We start from the raw sequence: 18,658 nt of genomic DNA, 5'->3' as shown, positions 1-18,658 counted from the left end.
GAAGATTCCAGATAAGGTTCCCAGGATTAGAATCATTCTCTCCTCCAAGAACGTTAAGAATCTTGAAAAAGTGTGTGCTGATTTAATTCGTGGTGCCATCTGATAATTCTAATCTTGGTCACCATTGCTGATTCTTAGACTCCTGCTATCAATGGTCACCATTGCTGATTCTTAGATTCCTGCAATCTTTAAGTAGAAGAGTTGATCCATGTATACTTTTAGTATTTCCGAGTATCCTTCTATTGTATTTTCCCTGCTTTGAATAAACTTTTTGCCCGAATCATTTTACGAGTGTGTTTTCTCATTTTCATTGTTTTTTAAAACAATAACGTAGAATTGAATTTTCTTTGAGAAATGTATGATCCTATAGTAGATTTAAATAACCAGAGTTTATAATCACTTCATAAATCAGGATCATGTTTGTGTAATGTTCATCGATGTGCGACTTTGAAACCATACCGAGAAATTGTTTAATGTTCAGCAATGTGCGACTTTGAAACCATACTGAAACAACGGCATCGTAATTTTGAGTAATTTGCAATTTTATCGGGTTGACTTGCAGTCCCTAGTGTGTACATACAGAATAACGGTCCCTATTCATAGTCCCCCATTGTTTGGGTGTGAAGTATGAATATTCAAACAATATAGTATGTATGCCATTCTCGTATATCCTTCTTACTGCCTCTTCCCGGTAAAACATAATCGGGATGGGTAAAGGGTACAACTTGTAGAATGTGTCTCTGCATTAGGAATAATATAGCTTCAAATTACTTATGTTGGCGTTGATCTTCCCGTTTGCTCCTAGATTGTTTTTATTCAAAATCGTGGTTGCTATCATATCTAAATGCAAAAACAGAAGAAAATACCAAAGTAATAACGCTTGCGTAAACAAAAATAAAACAGAGATCAAACTACAAAGCCAATTGTAGAATTCTCACAGACGGCGCCAAATTGTTTGAGTCAAAATTCGTATTTCACCCAAATAGTTGAATTTGTTTTAAGGTTAACCACAGTTGGTAGTAATTTGATTCAGATGTTAGAATTAACACACGCAAGATATTTAGAGATCAATAATGAATAAGTAAATAAAAGGAAAAAAGTAAACTTATGCCAATTGTAGATGAACAACAGTCATGGATTTCTTCGTTCCCCCAGAATGAAGGAGAACTTGATGATAAAATAATAATGATAATGACAATAGTAATAAGCAGAGAATAATCAGTAATAGTCTATTTTTCAGTCAGTCTTGGATGCCTAGATATACAAGTGAAAATCCTATGTATAGGTATATGGTCCTATATGGGGTTCTTCCCATTATATGCATGTAATGACAATGATTAATTGTTGAATTAATGATTGTCATTTAATTCCTTGACTTTGGTCGTTAGAAACCGTTTTGCCGTTACTGTATTAACTCTATTTAATGCGTAATCGAGAGGGTTTTGTGTGTTGTTTCCGTTGATGCTCTCTTCATTGACCTTATCATCGATGTCAGCTATCTTTCCGCAAATGCTTTACTTGGCATTATCATCGGGTTTCCCTTCGTCATTATATAAACTGACACGTGTGAACTACATGTTGGTCCACGTGTTAAGTGCGATTTTTTACCCATACACATAATCAAAAGAAATATTCACTACTAAAAAATAGGAGTTAGCGATAGACAAATTTCGTAGTTAAACAACAACATTCATTGATAATCCTATTTAGCAGCAAATTAGCAACAGATAAATCACGAGTTATTTTGACAGATCAGCGACGAGCATTTTTTATGTAGTGATTGGTTATATACTATTTACAGGAATACAATAAAAAAGTTTTTTCATGATATTTCAAAGCCACCAATAATATCTAGAGAACTTTTGAACAGTGAATAAATTTACTGTCCTTAAAGAAAAATTACTATTGGATACTCTTTCGTGGAATGCATAAAAGTTTCGTCATGATTAGTTCCTCAAAGCCAACACAAGAAACCATTGAAATAGAGTAATATTACGCATTATTTTTTATTATTTGTATGAGGATTTAATTTAGGGGAATAGATGGAGACAAACCATAGGCAACAAAGAGCATCATTGCCAAGACCAGAAATGCCATGAAGCAAACGGAGCGAGCCATAGAGATCCCTTTGAAGTTTGAATGAGTGAAAAAAGATAGGAAATATTAATAAGTATTGCAATTCAGAGTTGTGAATGAACACTAACACAATAGAGGTATTTCTATGCAGTGACCTCATGGACCATAGTCTTACAAGTTTTTTGGTCAATTTATCCTTCATTACATTTTTGAAATCCCACAATGGGAAGTTCAACTAATTAATTCAAATTTGCATGTGCGAATCCTACGTACTATGGTATGTAAAACATTTTCCTTTCAAAATGTGATTGTGGAGACCTTTGATTAGGATAAATGAATACTTACTATGTCATCACAACCTTTGATAATAGTAGTTACTAGTAATTACTACATTCCGTGACAAGCAGAGCCATGTATTATCCCAATGGGTCAATTTTATCATTTATTATATTTTTGGTCCGCTCATATCTTTACTGTTAACAAATTGTGTCGTGTTTGATTATATTATTAATTGAGCTTCAACATGAAATGAGTGAAAGTGTCCAAATTCTTCGCAAAGAAAAAGCTTAAACTTTACCCCTGGAATTTCACTATGGCTTGAAATTATGCTAAAGTGGAGCTCCATTAGGAATCAAAGTCAAACATAAAACTTTTTCCTGTACCAGTGGCAGAGCCAAGCAGCCAGCAGGGGTGGAGCCATGTTGAGCCCGGGGATTCATCTGAACACACTTCGACGGAAAATTACACTGTTTATATTTAGTTAAAATTATTTTTTTATGTATATATAGTAGATGTTGCACCCCCTTTGAATTCTTTGTGTGTTTGTTTTTTTATATTTTGAACACCCTCAGTTAAAATCCTGGCTCCGCCACCGGAGCGAAGTACTTCGCTGTAAAATTACACTATTTAGTTACATCACATTTTTAGTTTTATGTCTATATATTACATGATGACTCACCTTATTTTCAACGTGTGTCTATTTTTTTTTAAATATTTTGACACCCCTTAATAATTTCTGACTCTAGCACTGCCCGGTACATAAGCAAATTTGAAGCTTTCCCTCCCCCCCCAAAAAAAAAGAGTCAAAACACGAGTCATTCAAATTAAACGTTAATTTCTTATTTACGCTTAATGAAATCATTTACAATCACATAAATAAATATAATTTATTTTAAACAATATGATCCCGAAAACATATTATTTCTTAAGCATCATAATAAAATAAACAGCGTTACATAAATTAGGAGGGGTAAAGTAATAGTTTGCCAATAGGCACGTTTTTTGCAGTCAAGTAATAAAGACATACTCTTATTAACCCCACCTACTCTATTGTGACAAAGTTTGTTGGAGTAATTGTACATGTACGACCTGACATATGTCACATGAGCATGTTTTTATGTTTTGCGATATTTTTTTGTAAGTTTAATCGTCTTAAAATTGACTTTAAATTTGTTTGAAATATGTCAATATTGAACAATGACTTTCAATAATTTGATGTAGTTTAAATAACAGGACAAAAACTGATTTCCCATTCCCAATGCAATTCCTACAAAGCTATTTGACTAATTATCAAATTTAAGAGACTTGCAAAGTTGTGATATATAAATTAAAGGCCAACACAGCCTCCTAAAGTTGACACAAAATTTTATTTAGACACCTCAACTTAACCTTTTATCTATTGAACACTTAATGTATATTAAATTTGTACCTATTAAAAACTATATGCTGAACATGTAATAATAGGTGCAAATTTATTGTACATTAAGTGTTCATAGGTAAAAGATTAAGTTGAGGTGCCCAAACGGAAATTTTTATCAACTTTAGGGAGCTGGGTGTGCATTTGGCCTAAATTAAATACCCATATTGTACCAAAGATATCCTTTTAGATGAGTAGTACCGAGAATTCTATATATTTTTTCATTCCTCTCTTCTTATATTAGAATATTTTTTATATCAAATGGTCTCCAAAAGTCATGTAATTAAGCGTAAACAGGGATGTTAAACTTTTTTGGCCTGATACATAATTGATCTCGTTCAGCTTGCATGCAAATCTCTTTCACATCCAGGAATAGCAGTATTTATAGACATTCGCATTGGAATTTTGAATAATTCGAAATTTGTATCCTTCAACTTTAATTATGATTTAAAATTATTCTCAAATTGAAGCTTCCTTCTAAGTCGAGCACAAAAAATCAAATTATTTTCCTACACAGAGATATATTAGACCAAAAATTTAACATATGACAAAGTTGTTCAACAATACATAGCAAATGTGATACTTCAACACCCCCCCCACCCCACCCCACCAAAAAAAAAAAATAAGTAAGACTAGCCGTGACATTCAAATTTTATGGGAGCTCCACATGTTCTAGCGACTCGCGAAAAAAAGATGTTTAATATTACCAATAAGGTCGATGTTTGAGCGATAAATGCTTTTTTATTACTATAAAAATTTAGAATTTATTACAAACTTCATCATTAATCTGTCGTTAAATTGTTCTTGAATAATCTGTCGTTAATTTATCGCTAAATAGAATTAACGATAGACTTTGTAGTTTAGCTATAAAATTAATCAGTCATTTTTAAGCAATTCATCTTTAATTAGAGGTTTTGAATTCGAGCCTGAATGTAATTTTTGTTAGAGAATATTTTACTCCCAATACTAGACTTTTCGATGTAACTTTGAATTTAATCGGACCTCGCTATGAATACTTCACACTGACAAAAAACTAAAAGAAAGACGTTTAATATCAGCCCTACTTTCTCTGTGAACATTCAATCCTAAACGTACAACCTTATATGTTGTCGGTTGTCACATGATATAATCACATGCTGGTAGAACTTTAATTTTGTATTTCGTGAGTACATTTATTCAATGGCTTGCCAATAGATCTAACATTCAAGTGAAAAAGTGTACTCCTGTTAATTAGGCGAAGCTACAGTTCTATTTTACGAATTCAGCACAATATAATAGCTTTAATTCATACTTTTTCTTGTTTATAATAATTTATTTAATACGTATAAATAAATAAATCGAAACTCAATAAACTATTATTTTTTTCGGAAAAAGGCCTAAAATACCCTCGAACTATTGAAAATGGAGCAAAAATACCCTCCAGCCACCTTTCAGCCCCCAAATACTCTTACCATCCACCTATTGGGTCTAAAATACCCCTATTGCTAACAGAATATTCTGGTCAAACACGTGGCATTTTTTTATTGGTTGGCTTATAAAATTAATTAAACTAATTGACCAGATAACCCAAGTGCCCCCCCTACCCCCCCCCCCCCCCCGACCCCCCAGTGAATTTTTTTTTTTTTTTGAAAAAAAAGTTGACATTTTTTTTTGCACCCCACCCCGCACCCCTACCCCCCCCCCCCCCCGACGCAAAAAAAATTAATATTTTTGAAAAAAAAAGTTTTGACATTTTTTTTGGGTTTTTTTAGTTGGGAGGGGAGGGGGGCGTAGGGGGAGGGTGCGGGGTGGAAAAAAAGTCAACTTGTGCCTTTTAGATTTTTGGGGGGTGGGGGGTGCGGGGTGGGGTGCAAAAAAAATATTGTAGTCTACACTTGTGCCTTTTAGATTTTTGGTTGAAAATATAACATGTTTTTTAGGGTGAGATATTTTTTTTTTTGGTAACTCAATTACATTAGACATTTTAATTTATCAAGACATTTCACAGTACTTGTGCTTTTTACTAGGAAGTTGAGAAGCGTAACAATATTTTTTTTTGCACCCCACCCCGCACCCTACACCTCCCCCCCCCCTCTCCCAGCTGAAAAAAAAAGTTGACTTTTTTTCCACCCCGCACCCTCCCCCTCCCCCCACCCCCCAAACCCCGCACCCTACTCCCCCCTCCCCTCCCAGCTAAAAAAACCCAAAAAAAAACGTCAAAACTTTTTTTTCAAAAATATTAATTGTTTTTGCGTCGGGGGGGGGGGGGGGGTAGGGGTGCGGGGGAGGGGTAGGGTGCAAAAAAAATGTCAACTTTTTTTTCAAAAAAAAAAAAAAAAATCACGGGGGGGGGGGGGGGGTCGGGGGGTGGGGGGGGCACTATCTGGTCAATATTGCAAAAGTTAATTAGTTTAATTAATTTTATAATCCAACCAATAGAAAAATGACACGTGTTTAATGAAAAGATTTTGTTAGTGATGAGGGTATTTTAGATCCAATAGATGGTGATAAGGGTATTTTAGACCCAATAGGTGGATGATAAGGGTATTTGGGGGCTGAAAGGTGGATGGAGGGTATTTTTGCTCCATTTTCAATAGTTCGAGGGTATTTTAGGCCCTTTTCCGTATTATTTTTCTAGAAAACAAAACGTAAATTTAAAATTCTGAATATTTCACTGATAGGTACCAACCTACACCATTGTGACAAATTTTTACAATACTCTATATGTACGGCCTTATGTCTGGCGGAGCATGACTTTTGATTTTTTGTTTTTTTACTTTGCTTAAAAACTTTTACCTAAGATACTATTATCTTCGTCCTACCTTTGGAATTTAAGGATGGAAAAAGGGTTACATTTTCTTTTTTATTTTAAGATATTAGTCACATTTATCTTTCGTTATACTATGTGATCAGATTTATTTGCACTGTTAATAAAGTTTTAAAATTACAGATTCCTCAATTCTTAATTTTTGGAATTTTAGAAACGGAAAAGGGCCAAAAATACCCTCAAACTATTGAAAATGGAGCAAAAATATCCTCCATCCACCTTTCAGCCCCCAAATACCCTTATCATCCACCTATTGGGTCTAAAATACCCTTATCACCACCTATTGGGTCTAAAATACCCTTATCACTAACATAATCTTTTCATTAAACACGTGTCATTTTTCTATTGGTTGGCTTATAAAATTAATTAAACTAATTAACTTTTGCAATATTGACCAGATATTGCCCCCCACCCCCCACCCCCCGACCCCCCCCCCCCCCCCCCCCCGTGAAAAAAATATATTTTTTGAAAAAAAAGTTGACTTTTTTTTTGCACCCCACTCCGCACCCTAACCCCCCCCCCCCCCCCCCCCGCCGCAAAAAAAATTAATATTTTTGAAAAAAAAAGTTTTGACGTTTTTTTTTTTGGGTTTTTTTAGCTGGGAGGGGAGGGGGGCGTAGGGTGCGGGGTTTGGGGGGTGGGGGTAGTGGGAGGGTGCGGGGTTTGAGGGGGGGGGGGTGCAAAAAACCCAAAAAAAAACGTCAAAACTTTGTTTTTCAAAAATATTAATTTTTTTTGCGTCGGGGGGGGGGGGTCGGGTCGGGGGGTGGGGGGCAATATCTGGTCAATATTGCAAAAGTTAATTAGTTTAATTAATTTTATAAGCCAACCAATAAAAACATGCCACTTGTTTAATGAGAATATTCTGTTAGCAATAAGGGTATTTTAGACCCAATAGGTGGATGGTAAGGGTATTTGGGGGCTAAAAGGTGGATGGAGGGTATTTTTGCTTCATTTTCAATAGTTTGAGGGTATTTTTGGCCCTTTTCCGTTTTAGAAATTAAATAGGCTTAGTACTTCTATATACTTTGTCATTAATTTGTATCGAAATTCCTTTTGTGCATTCCGATTTCACGGGAAAACTTTTATATGATTGTGAAAGTATTGATGTGAATAATATTTTCCGTAGTATAGGGGGTGTCAAAGGAATTTTAGTGCTAGTTGAGATGGCAAAGTTGTGACATATAAGTCCATTATACATGAAGCACTTCAATTATCTTTTCACAGGAGTGATAATAAAAGTTTCACGTTACTTTTCATCTTTTCTCTCCTTATAAAAGGATAATTGTTTATGCCAAATTTTCCTACAACATAGAGCTTGGGAAGCTCGGATCTGGTCAAGTTCCGAATAACAATAAACACTCAACTACTACTAATAAGGAAATAAGATGTACGTAAAATAATGTGAAATTCCATAATCGTCTAGTAGTTCAAACAAACTTTGCTATGAATTTTTTCAATAAATACTAAAACTCCATAATTGTGTCCTAAAGAATGAACTTGTATAAAACTCCATGGCTCTGTCAGTATGTTTTAATTAAAACTCCTGAAGTTTGAGCATGTGAAATTGAAAGACTCAAATTTCATAAAAAATTTATAGAATTTGAACCGATAAAAGTTAAATCTCCATGAACTTTCTTGGTCTGCATACTTCTAACTCTATTAATCTTTTCTGAAGTCTAAACCATGTTAATTCTAACTCTAAAAACATTTTCTTGAATCTTTTTATCCCAAGTTGCGCGGTGTGTATTTGAAGTTTTGACTTATTTTCTTTTAGTTTTAGTCTACGAGTATGATCTTTCAAATAATATTTTGTGATTAAAAAGTGTCTAAATTCAATTAGCTTGAAACACTGCCTAAAGCTTGATTAGCGGTTCAAAAAGTGACTTTTTGCCCATTTCTCTTGTAACAATCTTTTACATTATTATCGTAGTGTAATTTAATATATTTCTGATAATCAATTAACGAGTTTCCATAGAAACATACTTTCAAAGTGATCTAATTGTATAAATATTTTTGCTCACAAAATCGTTCCATAAAAGCTTCAACTCTTCTTTTTCTATACTTTGTGTTTTATTGCTACCCGGCAAATTGCAAATTAATTAGGATAAGGCACATGGGCCATGAGAATAAATATTATGCTGGGCCTCGAGACGCAAATCGGCCCATTGGTTTTACCAAATAAAATGGCAACAAAAATGACTTGAGTGCCATACAAAAATTCCGTCTATTTTCAGTATTTAACAAAAGGAATAGGTTTTTCACGATTTAACACGAAGTCTTATGGTTTATAATGTTACATGAGTTCAAAGTTGTATTTTTCACACAGAAATACAGTTAAAGAACCTAATAAGTTCTTTTTTCTTTTTATGATTTGCCTTCCGATGTCCGGAACACACGTATGGCACATAAAAGGGAAATCACTTGATACTATGACTTTTTTGTATTTTTAAGACTCAACATGGCACATCCGGTTATGAGTTGAGGATCTCATATATCCCTCACGCCCCGTAATGAAGTTAAAGAACTAGGTTTCTTGTCTTTTCTTTTCTGTGTTTTTCATTCAGTGTGCAATACCCACTTTAGGACCCCGACTAATACGAATCCTTATATAATATTTTGTAAATATTTATATTTTATCGTATGAAATAATATATTATATTATTGCATCTTACCTAATAATAATTTATAAACGAATCATGGTGTATTCACTTTTTGTCATTTGGTGTTAACACTTTTGTTTCAAAAGGTGTATCTACAAAGAACTTCTATTAATTTGCAATAACATGGGCTAAGAACAGAATTTTCATCATTTCTAATTTTGCTTACAACTACTGCTCGAAGAAAACACAGCAAAAAACAAAAATATACGCAAAGCTAACAAAAATTATGATTCATAGTTAAGACTCCAATTTTAAGATTATCAGATTTCTTGTCATCTCTAATCTCTTAACAAATTTTGTGTCTCTTGTACTTAGTGAAAATACATCAATTGACTCGATTATCAAGGATGATAATTGAAATCTAATTCAGAATGTTATATATATACCCACCAATAAATTAAAGTTGTTTTAAACACTACCTAAAGTTTGAAATCTTTCAAGTTTATTTTCATAAGGACAATATCTTGATTTTTCCTACCCTTATTTGGTTTTCAATAATTGTATCTTAAAGTATGAATAAGTCATTGTTCTTCCCCCATTGCAATTAAAAATTTCAGAACTCTGTTAATTTATTAAAATGTGGATTAAACACAAACATAAAAGAAGAAAATAATGTTAAAAAATTATCAACCATAGTAAAAAAGACTAATTTAATCAGCCTTAGGGAAATTTTTGGAGTAACTTGTTGCGTCAATTCGCTAATCTGCAATCTATTTTTGATAATGCGTTCAACCTCCAATCTACTTGAGGTTGCTTCCTTGATTTTGTTTCTTCAATTTAAATATCTTTCACGTCGGAGTAATGTTACTTGTAGTAAATACTACATGATAAAAACGTGAGGAACACTTTTTAAGTATACATGACATATATAAATATATACCTAACTGGTTGATTAGTAGTGGGGCAAGAATTAAGGAGAAATCTAGCAAGACTTTTGCTTCGTCCATCAACGATGTTCCTGTAAGGCCAGAATAACCTAATAACTGGTTTCAAACAAAGATGTAAGTTATTGAAGTGCGTCTTTATAAACACAGACATAAGAAAATCAATTAAGGTTCACTAACATTACAACATACTATCTTTAATTTCTCAGTTTTTTTATAATTCCTTCAATCTTCAATCTACTTTAGGCTGCTTCCTCGATTTTGTTTCTTCAATTTAAATATTTTTCATGTTGGAGTAATGTTACTCGTAGTAATATTAAATGAATAGCGCCTTAGACTTATCAGAAATATTTCAGACGGGTTAAACTCAAACTTTTTTATGAAAATAACAAATAACAACTCCAATATGCAAAAAAGAAAAATACAGTCAAATGATTATAAATAACAAATGAGTAAGAGAACTCAAGTTTTTTTCCCGATGAAATCTAACGGTACAAAAGGAAAGCCTATTTATGCTTTATGTACATTGTGTCCTACTGTCCTACTGTTTTTATCTCTACATATATATTAGTTTAATACAGCTTCTATTACAATAGATCAACATGGAATTTGTATTCAAACACAATCCTAAAAGGATGACACTAAGTTGTTAGCTGAAGAACGAAATAGAATTAATCACCAAAGATTAATAACAAACAAAGGACTTCTAAACCTAAACCCAACAATTTGATAGCCAAGAAAATAATACTCCTCAACGTAGAAGACATAAGGTAGAATTTTGGTTGGTCTTAAATCCCTAAATATAAGAAGTTTCTACGTAGTTCAAATAAGGAAGGATATAATATATTAGAATTTCCTACGTAGTTTAAATAAGAAAGGATTTAATACCAAAATATTTAGTTCGGTTTTCAAGTCCTAAATATTAGAAAATTGTTAAATGACTATTTTGTCTATTGTAGAGTCTTTTAATGAAGGGCAAAAAGTTCAGTCGACATTTCTAAAATTTTTCGTGCTTTTAATATAGTATAGATAGATAAAAGGGCAAAGGTGCAAATATACCATTCAACTTTGCGATTTAGAGTAGATATAACTCGCATTATAAAAGTGATGTATATATATCTCTGTCGTTACAAAATGATACGAATATAAAACATTATCACATAAATTGAGATGGAAGGAGTATTTTATTCATGTTCCTTATTGGTATAACAAGAGTAAATGCTTTTGTACTTAAATGGGAAAAACGTGTCGATTAACAAGCCTTTTACTGGATGTACGAATTTATTGGTATAACAAGAGTAAGTGCTTTTGTACTTAAATGGGCAAACGTGTCGATTAACAAGCCTTTACTGGATGTACGAAGGCAAATCTTCCATATATACTAGTTTTACGAGGTCTGTGTTAAGTCCGAACCCAAACTCATAATATAAAAGAGATATTTTAATTTAAATTTGTTAGTGGTTCAAAGGATACATGATTTGATTTTGTTATAAGCAGTGAAAATAAGCTAATTAGAATAATAATAGGCGAATTGATTGACTACAAGAAATTAAATATAAAGCAATTGAGCCCGGGCTTGAATGATCCTGGAAGCAGATCCTTTGATAGGTTTCCTCCGGTTGAACAATAAAGCTCTTAAACTTTCTAAGAACAAGTATACAAATCCGGAGCAAAAGAGCAATTTAAAAGAATAAATGTGAATAGTAAAGCTTGTAAGAATAGTGTGTAATTAGTGTTATTCGATGATCCTTTTTTTGGGCTGGTAAGCTCCTTTATAGTACAAATATATGGACTCTTTAATCAGTAATTAAATCCTAATAATGAATAATAATGAGCAATTAATATTGCCTTTAATACTGAATCGTATGTTTGCTTTAGATTCGGTCCGGTCCTGTAACGTTATTCCGCTATTAATTATCCGGTGTGACTTTCCCTTGTAACTCGACTCCGGATGCAACGGGGGCTTTTTGCTTGTATTAAGTATTAACTGCTGCAACTGGAAACGTTTCATCTTCCTCCACCATGTGTCCCAATACTGTTTCGACACGTGCCAAGCTGTATTTTGCCATGTATACAAAAATAAAAGAGTAAAGTGAAGAGTTCTATAAACCATACAATAAGTTCTATATATTTTAACGCAAAACTAATTTCAAATTGAAGAGTAATTTCATGATGGATGAAATACTTTGTTCTTTGAATAGTTTACATGAGAAGCATTTTACGACTCTGATGATAGTGCAACTCGAGCGATTAATCCATGAGGTCAATCAGTAGATAATATGTGTCATAGGCTTGGATTGTGACTAATATATTTTCGAAATAACAAGTTTTTATAGCCGCACAGATACTATGACATATTTAAAATCACAAGTGTAAAAAATTCTACTCATATCCCCCTATCTTCCTATGGCTTATTTATTGAATCAACTCTGCGCGAATTTTTTAGTACAGAAAGCGTCAAAAGTTCTACAACGCACTAATATTAAGGCATATTAAGATCACAGGTTTGAAAAATCATTTTTTAATAAATTTTACGCCAAGTCAAACTATACCAAACAAAGTAAAACGGAAGGAGTAACAAGTAATATGGTTCATTCTTATCCATTTTCAAGAGGTTTACAATAATCTTGAAAGTCAGATGATGCGAATAAATTAGTCTTTTTTTTTTTGGAGAATAACTAATTCACGTAGTTGATGTCCATAATTATTAATGGCTATGGTGGGGTGGGTAAGTATACCTTCATTCTTATACAAATGTCTCGGTTTGAAATTTTGAGAACTTAGTCGTCTTTATTGTGACCGGAACTTAGACGGGTGATCGGACCAATGTGTCCGGTCACGTCGGTGACAAAAGTGTATTCTAATTGTAGTACAATTGTAATTATGGTAATACAAGATTTATAGTTTTATTAGAATAAGGTTACCTTGTTAGAATCGGGCTGAAGGAGGTGACTTACTTGTATATAAGGTCATTATGTGAATATAAAGACAGAGAAAATTCTCCCAAAATATTCTTGTCTCTTTACCGCTTTCACATCCCTTTAATTTTAGCAGTCTTTGATAGGGCAGCCCTTTACTTTTTAAAGTGAAATTTTCCGACCCGAATCTAAGTTATACGAGCCATGAAACTGGTATCATACATCAGCCAAGATATAAAAGAACTTGATGAGCATTAGAAAGCTGTTTTCTATGTTAGTAACATACTGCATCTCCAAATATCAACAACATGGGTTGTGGTGGGATGTTATTGGGTCCCTCCACCCTTAATCAGATATCTCGAGTTCGAATCTTGAAAATGAAAAATATCATGTTGGGAGCGCTTCTCACACCCCTTTTTATGCCCCGAATGACACACGAGTTTAGTCATTAAAGAGTTTTTCCAATTGAAGTGACAGTTTTGAAAAACGATTATTTTATTTACAATGTCACCACTTGAAATTGAGTTTTAGTGTTCCAAGTCGCCTTATGAATCCCTAATCAAAAGGAAATGACTTTTTTATTATGGTCCGCAAAAACAAAAGACCGGGTAAAGAATTCTGCTGACCGGGGAGAAGGTGTTAGGCATTCCCCGAGTCCCGTGGTTCTAGCACGGTTGCTTTTTCGACTTATACCTAGCTTAAACTATTTTTTGATATATTGTGTTCTCGAGTCTTGATTTGCTTGTACTTTTCATTGTTGAACTTTCATTAGTCTTAACCCGGATGTGCAACCGCATTCTGGATCTTGACATACATTGGCTTAGAAGCGTAACTGCTTTCTTCAATCATATGTATCACACTTAAATTGTCTCTGTCTACATGTCTTGATTTGAATTAATGAAAATTAATTATTAAAACAATTTATCCAAGGTGCGTAACTGCATCCTTGAGCTTCTTTTAAGTGTTTCAACATAAGATGTGTAACTGTATTCTTAATCGAAGCAAACATTTTAAAATGAGTTGGTCAAAGTGCGTAACCGCATCCTTGAATCGTTTAAGCTTCTTAAAATAAGATGCGTAACCGCATTCTTAATCGAGACAAACATTTTAAAACATGCCTAAAACTCGTCTAGCGTTAAAAGCTATTATTTGTCTCTAAAATCCGAGACTTATTATTATTTGGTTAAACTTTCACTCTTTTGACAACGGGTTTTGAAACGTGTTCGCAACCCATCTCGCTCCCTCACAATTATTTTTTTCCAACTTTTTTGTTTTCTTTTGACAATGAGATTTGAAATAATTCGCATCTCGTCTCGATCATCTCACACTAGTAGTTAGTTCAGGCCTTAGAAATTAGTCTAGGCTCAAAAATAAAACGTTAAATACCACTCTTTTAATAATTTTGACGTGAGATTCGCCTAATGTGTCATGTACACGCTCTTGATAAACTTATCAACGTGATAAAAAAAAACTGTCAATCTTCTTTTTGAATCGCGATGTGTCATTTAAGCAAAAGCCAAAAAAGAAAATACAAAAAGGACATAAAAGGTTAAATTAAAAGAGGTTCGATATCAGCCTTATTTTCTTCGTAAATGGTACTAAATTATACGTTCAACCTAAAAATCTGTTGCCAAATGGAAGAGTCGCAATCAGGGGAAGATGCAGCTTCTTGATCTCGAGTTCATATGAATTAAATATTTTCGACACATAATTAAAATTTATGTGCAAACTCATAACGTTTTAATATAATATATTCAAATGATGCTAAAAAACGTTAAAAATTGAATAATCTACTTAATAAGCTGGAATTACTTGAATATCCAAATGGTACTAAATGTAGGAACTAAAATCTGTTGCCAAATGGTAGAGACACGGGATTTATTTAAAACTAGTGGAATAATTACCCACACTTTGTGCGGTCGTGAAATAACAATTCAAACCTATTACTAAATAGATTTTTTTTATAGTCATATTTCTAGATTTTATAAAGGAAAAACAATCTTTACTGATTAAAGATATCCTCATGATTCTACTATGAACTAATTACAATTAATAATGGCCTATTACACTGCATTACCAATGCAAAAGCTCATCTTGAATTCTCATCATGTATTAGCTTAATTCTCATCTTTAACCTCTTCAAAGTGAGTCAAAATCTCAAATTTATAATTTCATTTACATTACACGACTCCTCCATCTTACTATCAGAAAGAAATACTACTCATTGCCCCTTTCTCTGCCAAAACTACAAGATGCTTCTAGCTTGCAGAGTTATCTACACCTTATCTGTCTAAAGATTTAAAGTTAAATCCAAAGGGTCTCATTACCTCATGAAGAAATTCCACCAACACCTTATCATACGTTTTCACACTATCTAACTTTAAAATAATATCGCCCATCGTTGATCTCTTTTTCATTCATCTAAAAATCTCTTGACAAAGCATTTATCGATAATTAGAAAGGTAAAACATTTGCTAGCCTTTTCGCATTATATATCTTAGACAAAACTTACCTGCAAACTTCTACAAATTAATAAGCCTAAATCAGTAAAACGTGTTGGAGAATCTACCCTTGGATAAGCAGCACCAGAAATTTGTATGATTGAAACTTGTTGGAAATGTGGCATCGCAGGAAAAATAGAGAATAATCTAAACACATCCTAAGATATACTGCTCTAATAGGTCTGAAAAATAATACTACCTTGTGAATCCATCTGAACCAGTCGATGTACTATATCGAATCATTGAGAATACATCTTAATGACTTCTGCAAAAATTTGGCTCAGCAGTCAGTCATTATCCCTGGAAGATTACATAAATCGACTTTTCTTTTCAAAAGCATCTAATTTATTTTTTACCTTATTAGCTTGATTTCATAGGTGAGAATGAAGTTGGAATTGAATAGACAATGAGAAAAAGCGTTTTTGTGATTCAAATAGTAAGCTGGGTCTCTCCTTCTGAAGACAAAATATTATGAAAAGAATAGAGATACCTCTTTCGTAGTAAGCAATTTATCAACCTGATCACAATTTTTTTTAAGATTCTAATATTTCTCTTCTTGGTTTAAAAAAAGAGCACTTCCCTTCTACTTTGAAAAATATAGAGTTAAAAACTTAAAATTACTTTTTGTTATCTATCTTCCTCTGTTAGTGACTGTCTCTCTTTGTTGTTTTTCCCCTCTCGTGAAAATCATGTTCAGTTTCCAACGGTTGTTTTAACATAGCTTTCCAACTATTTATGCTATCATCTCCTGAAAGATTGAGTTGTTGCATCTTAATTTCTTGTGCTAGAAGACGACGAAGCATTTTATCAAATAATATAGTAGGTGTAAATCTTCAAAGAGTACCTAAAGACGTAACACACTCTAAAGTCACGTATCAAAGTAGAGATACAAATGTGAATACAGTTAATTAGAAGACAACAAAGCATTTTATTAAATAAAATAGTAGTTATAAATCTTTGCAACGTACCTAAAGTCGTAACACCCTATAAAGTCTAAACATATCAGAATGGAGATTACGAATATGAATACAATCATATTTTATGGCCAACAAAAAAAGAACCTGTTTTCGACCCTCACTCCAAGATGCGCTAAATTCACTATTATTTTAAGAAGTTAACAACTGATAGAAATATAGTTACATATATTTGAGGACACAATCAATTGTCATATACTATTCGAAGTTGATTTTTTTTTTTTAATCAAAATATATGGGAGTCGAAGTGTAAGTAAATTTAATCAAAACATATGGAGTTGAAGTGTAAGTAAACGAAAGAAGTATAGTAGGAAATCTATATGAAAAAGATTGATGAGCTGGAAGTAAAAAGAAGGGGTTGAGAATGGAAAAACAGCATACCTGGCCGGCGTGAAGAGATTTTGTGCACCTGAATTACCTCCAATCATTGTGGCACAAAGTTGAGGAAAACACACACAAGCCCTGGGATATAAATAGGAAAAAAAAAAGTACTCAAGTAGAGATACATGACATTAAACACCAACTATAGTTGAAGCTTCAAAGTGCCCATGTGCTTCTTCTCGCCAATGGTTGACTATCTCTTCCACGCCGGTTTCTTCTATGCTGTAAAGGTCAATACTAAGTATATGAAATGAAAAACCCAACATCCCATATTATCAGATCAATAAAGATAAATGCATTAGTCAAAAACATAAACAATTGTAAAAGAAAGAGTTGCCTTAGAAAAACGTAATCCATTGAAAGTTATGTCAAGAAAATGAACGTAGTAGTTACATCGAAAGCCTTCATCACCAGAAAGTTCCATTAATCACAAGGGAATTACCATCATGAAGACTGTGAGAAGACGAAGGTTAATATGATCAACTGTTTTTCCTTTGTGTAATTTTTTTTTATGGATGGCCTGTAGCACAAGAAAAGAATTGAAGAGTCGAAAGTTGAAACAGCCTATGGGAGGGACAACTGTTTTAACAGTTTCTGTTTAGTGATTGATTATTTCTAAAGTGCCGGTTGGATGAAGTTGTAACTGCAAGAATTTGTTCGCGTTGGGTCACTTATTTGAGAATATTGGAAAAGGATTTAAAACGGAAAATAAGGGAAAAAGGCAAAAAAAAAAAAAAAAAAAAAAAAAATGAGAGAAGAGATAAATAGCAATCACAGAGACTACCACCTCATCGGGTCTATGCCTGAATTTGTATAGATATTTTTTTTTTTTGGCAATAGAATGTAAATATTACCATACCAACAATTTGTTTACACCTAAGGAGCACCTAACACTTTAATCACCATTTGGTTTCATGCGTATTAGGCCTCAAAGACTAGTTACATATTTTTGCCAAAAATCCTGCACATTTCTTGGCTGTTTTGTAGTGTCTAAACATTCTAATTTTCTCCCTAACTGTCATCTTAATCTGTTGCATAACAAACTCTCTATGTACAGTTTGCCCTTTGAATATTTTACCGTTTCTTGCTCGCCATATTTGGTATAGCACTGCCCCGTATCCTGCTGCTACTACCTCTCGTTTAAACTGGCGCCATCGCTTCTGTTTGATGTGTTGTAAGGTTTGTCGAACACTGCCTTGTTGCACCTTAATCCCCATCCAATCTTGTGTTGCAGCCCACAGCTCTTTAGCCCAGTCGCAGTCCACAAACAGGTGCCCCGCATCTTCCTGTTCCTGCGCATCACACAGCACACACGTATCGGTCTCACACTCCATGCCCAGTCGGTTCAGCCTTGCTCGCGTTAGTAGTCGCTGCTGCACTGCCAGCCATACCATCACTCTATGTTTAGGTAACAATATTTTACTCCAAATCAGGTCAGCGTTTGCCATTTTTGGCTTGTCACCCAGCAGTGCAAGATATCCCCTTGTCACAGAATATTTACCGGTGCTGGTGAGGCAATACCTATCGTGGGAGTACCAGCTGATCATTCTCATTTTAATCTTGTGGAGTTGTTTCCAGTACCAACTAGAGTCTTGTTTTGGTGTGTGATTCCAAAAATCTGCCTCGTCCTTCATATAAATGCCATGCACCCATCGTACCCACAATTGCTCCTTGCTATGCATAAATTTCCAGATTAGCTTCCCAACAGTTGCTATATTCCACAGTCTACAGTTCTTCACGTTCAACCCGCCCTGTTTCT

General features: G+C 33.6%; 1 protein-coding gene and 1 long non-coding RNA gene across 3 annotated transcripts in view; both read right to left on the bottom strand.

Annotated features, from left to right (window-relative positions):
• The window catches only part of LOC132602046 (defensin-like protein), an 8,961-nt gene extending 6,843 nt beyond the window's left edge, over nt 1-2,118 (bottom strand). Inside the window, exon 1 of the mRNA XM_060315069.1 lies at nt 2,055-2,118. Within this exon, the coding sequence (XP_060171052.1) occupies nt 2,055-2,118 (64 nt within the window). The remainder of the gene's footprint in view (nt 1-2,054) is intronic.
• Nucleotides 2,119-11,826: 9,708 nt separating this feature from the next.
• Nucleotides 11,827-18,019, bottom strand: LOC132602045 (uncharacterized). 2 transcript variants are annotated; one of them, XR_009567582.1, is made up of 3 exons: nt 17,293-17,985; nt 15,744-17,121; nt 11,827-12,180 (listed from the first exon to the last, which is right to left on the bottom strand). It is a non-coding gene; the product is annotated as an uncharacterized LOC132602045 (long non-coding RNA). The 2 variants fall into 2 exon arrangements; XR_009567581.1 differs by lacking the exon at nt 11,827-12,180 and having other exon boundaries at nt 15,143-17,121; nt 17,293-18,019.
• Nucleotides 18,020-18,658: the final 639 nt, after the last annotated feature.

This window comes from Lycium barbarum, chromosome 7 (assembly GCF_019175385.1).
Source record: "Lycium barbarum isolate Lr01 chromosome 7, ASM1917538v2, whole genome shotgun sequence".
Taxonomy (NCBI): Eukaryota; Viridiplantae; Streptophyta; class Magnoliopsida; order Solanales; family Solanaceae; genus Lycium; species Lycium barbarum.
Note: the sequence above shows the minus strand (reverse complement) of the source record. Positions and strands in the feature narration are given on the sequence as shown.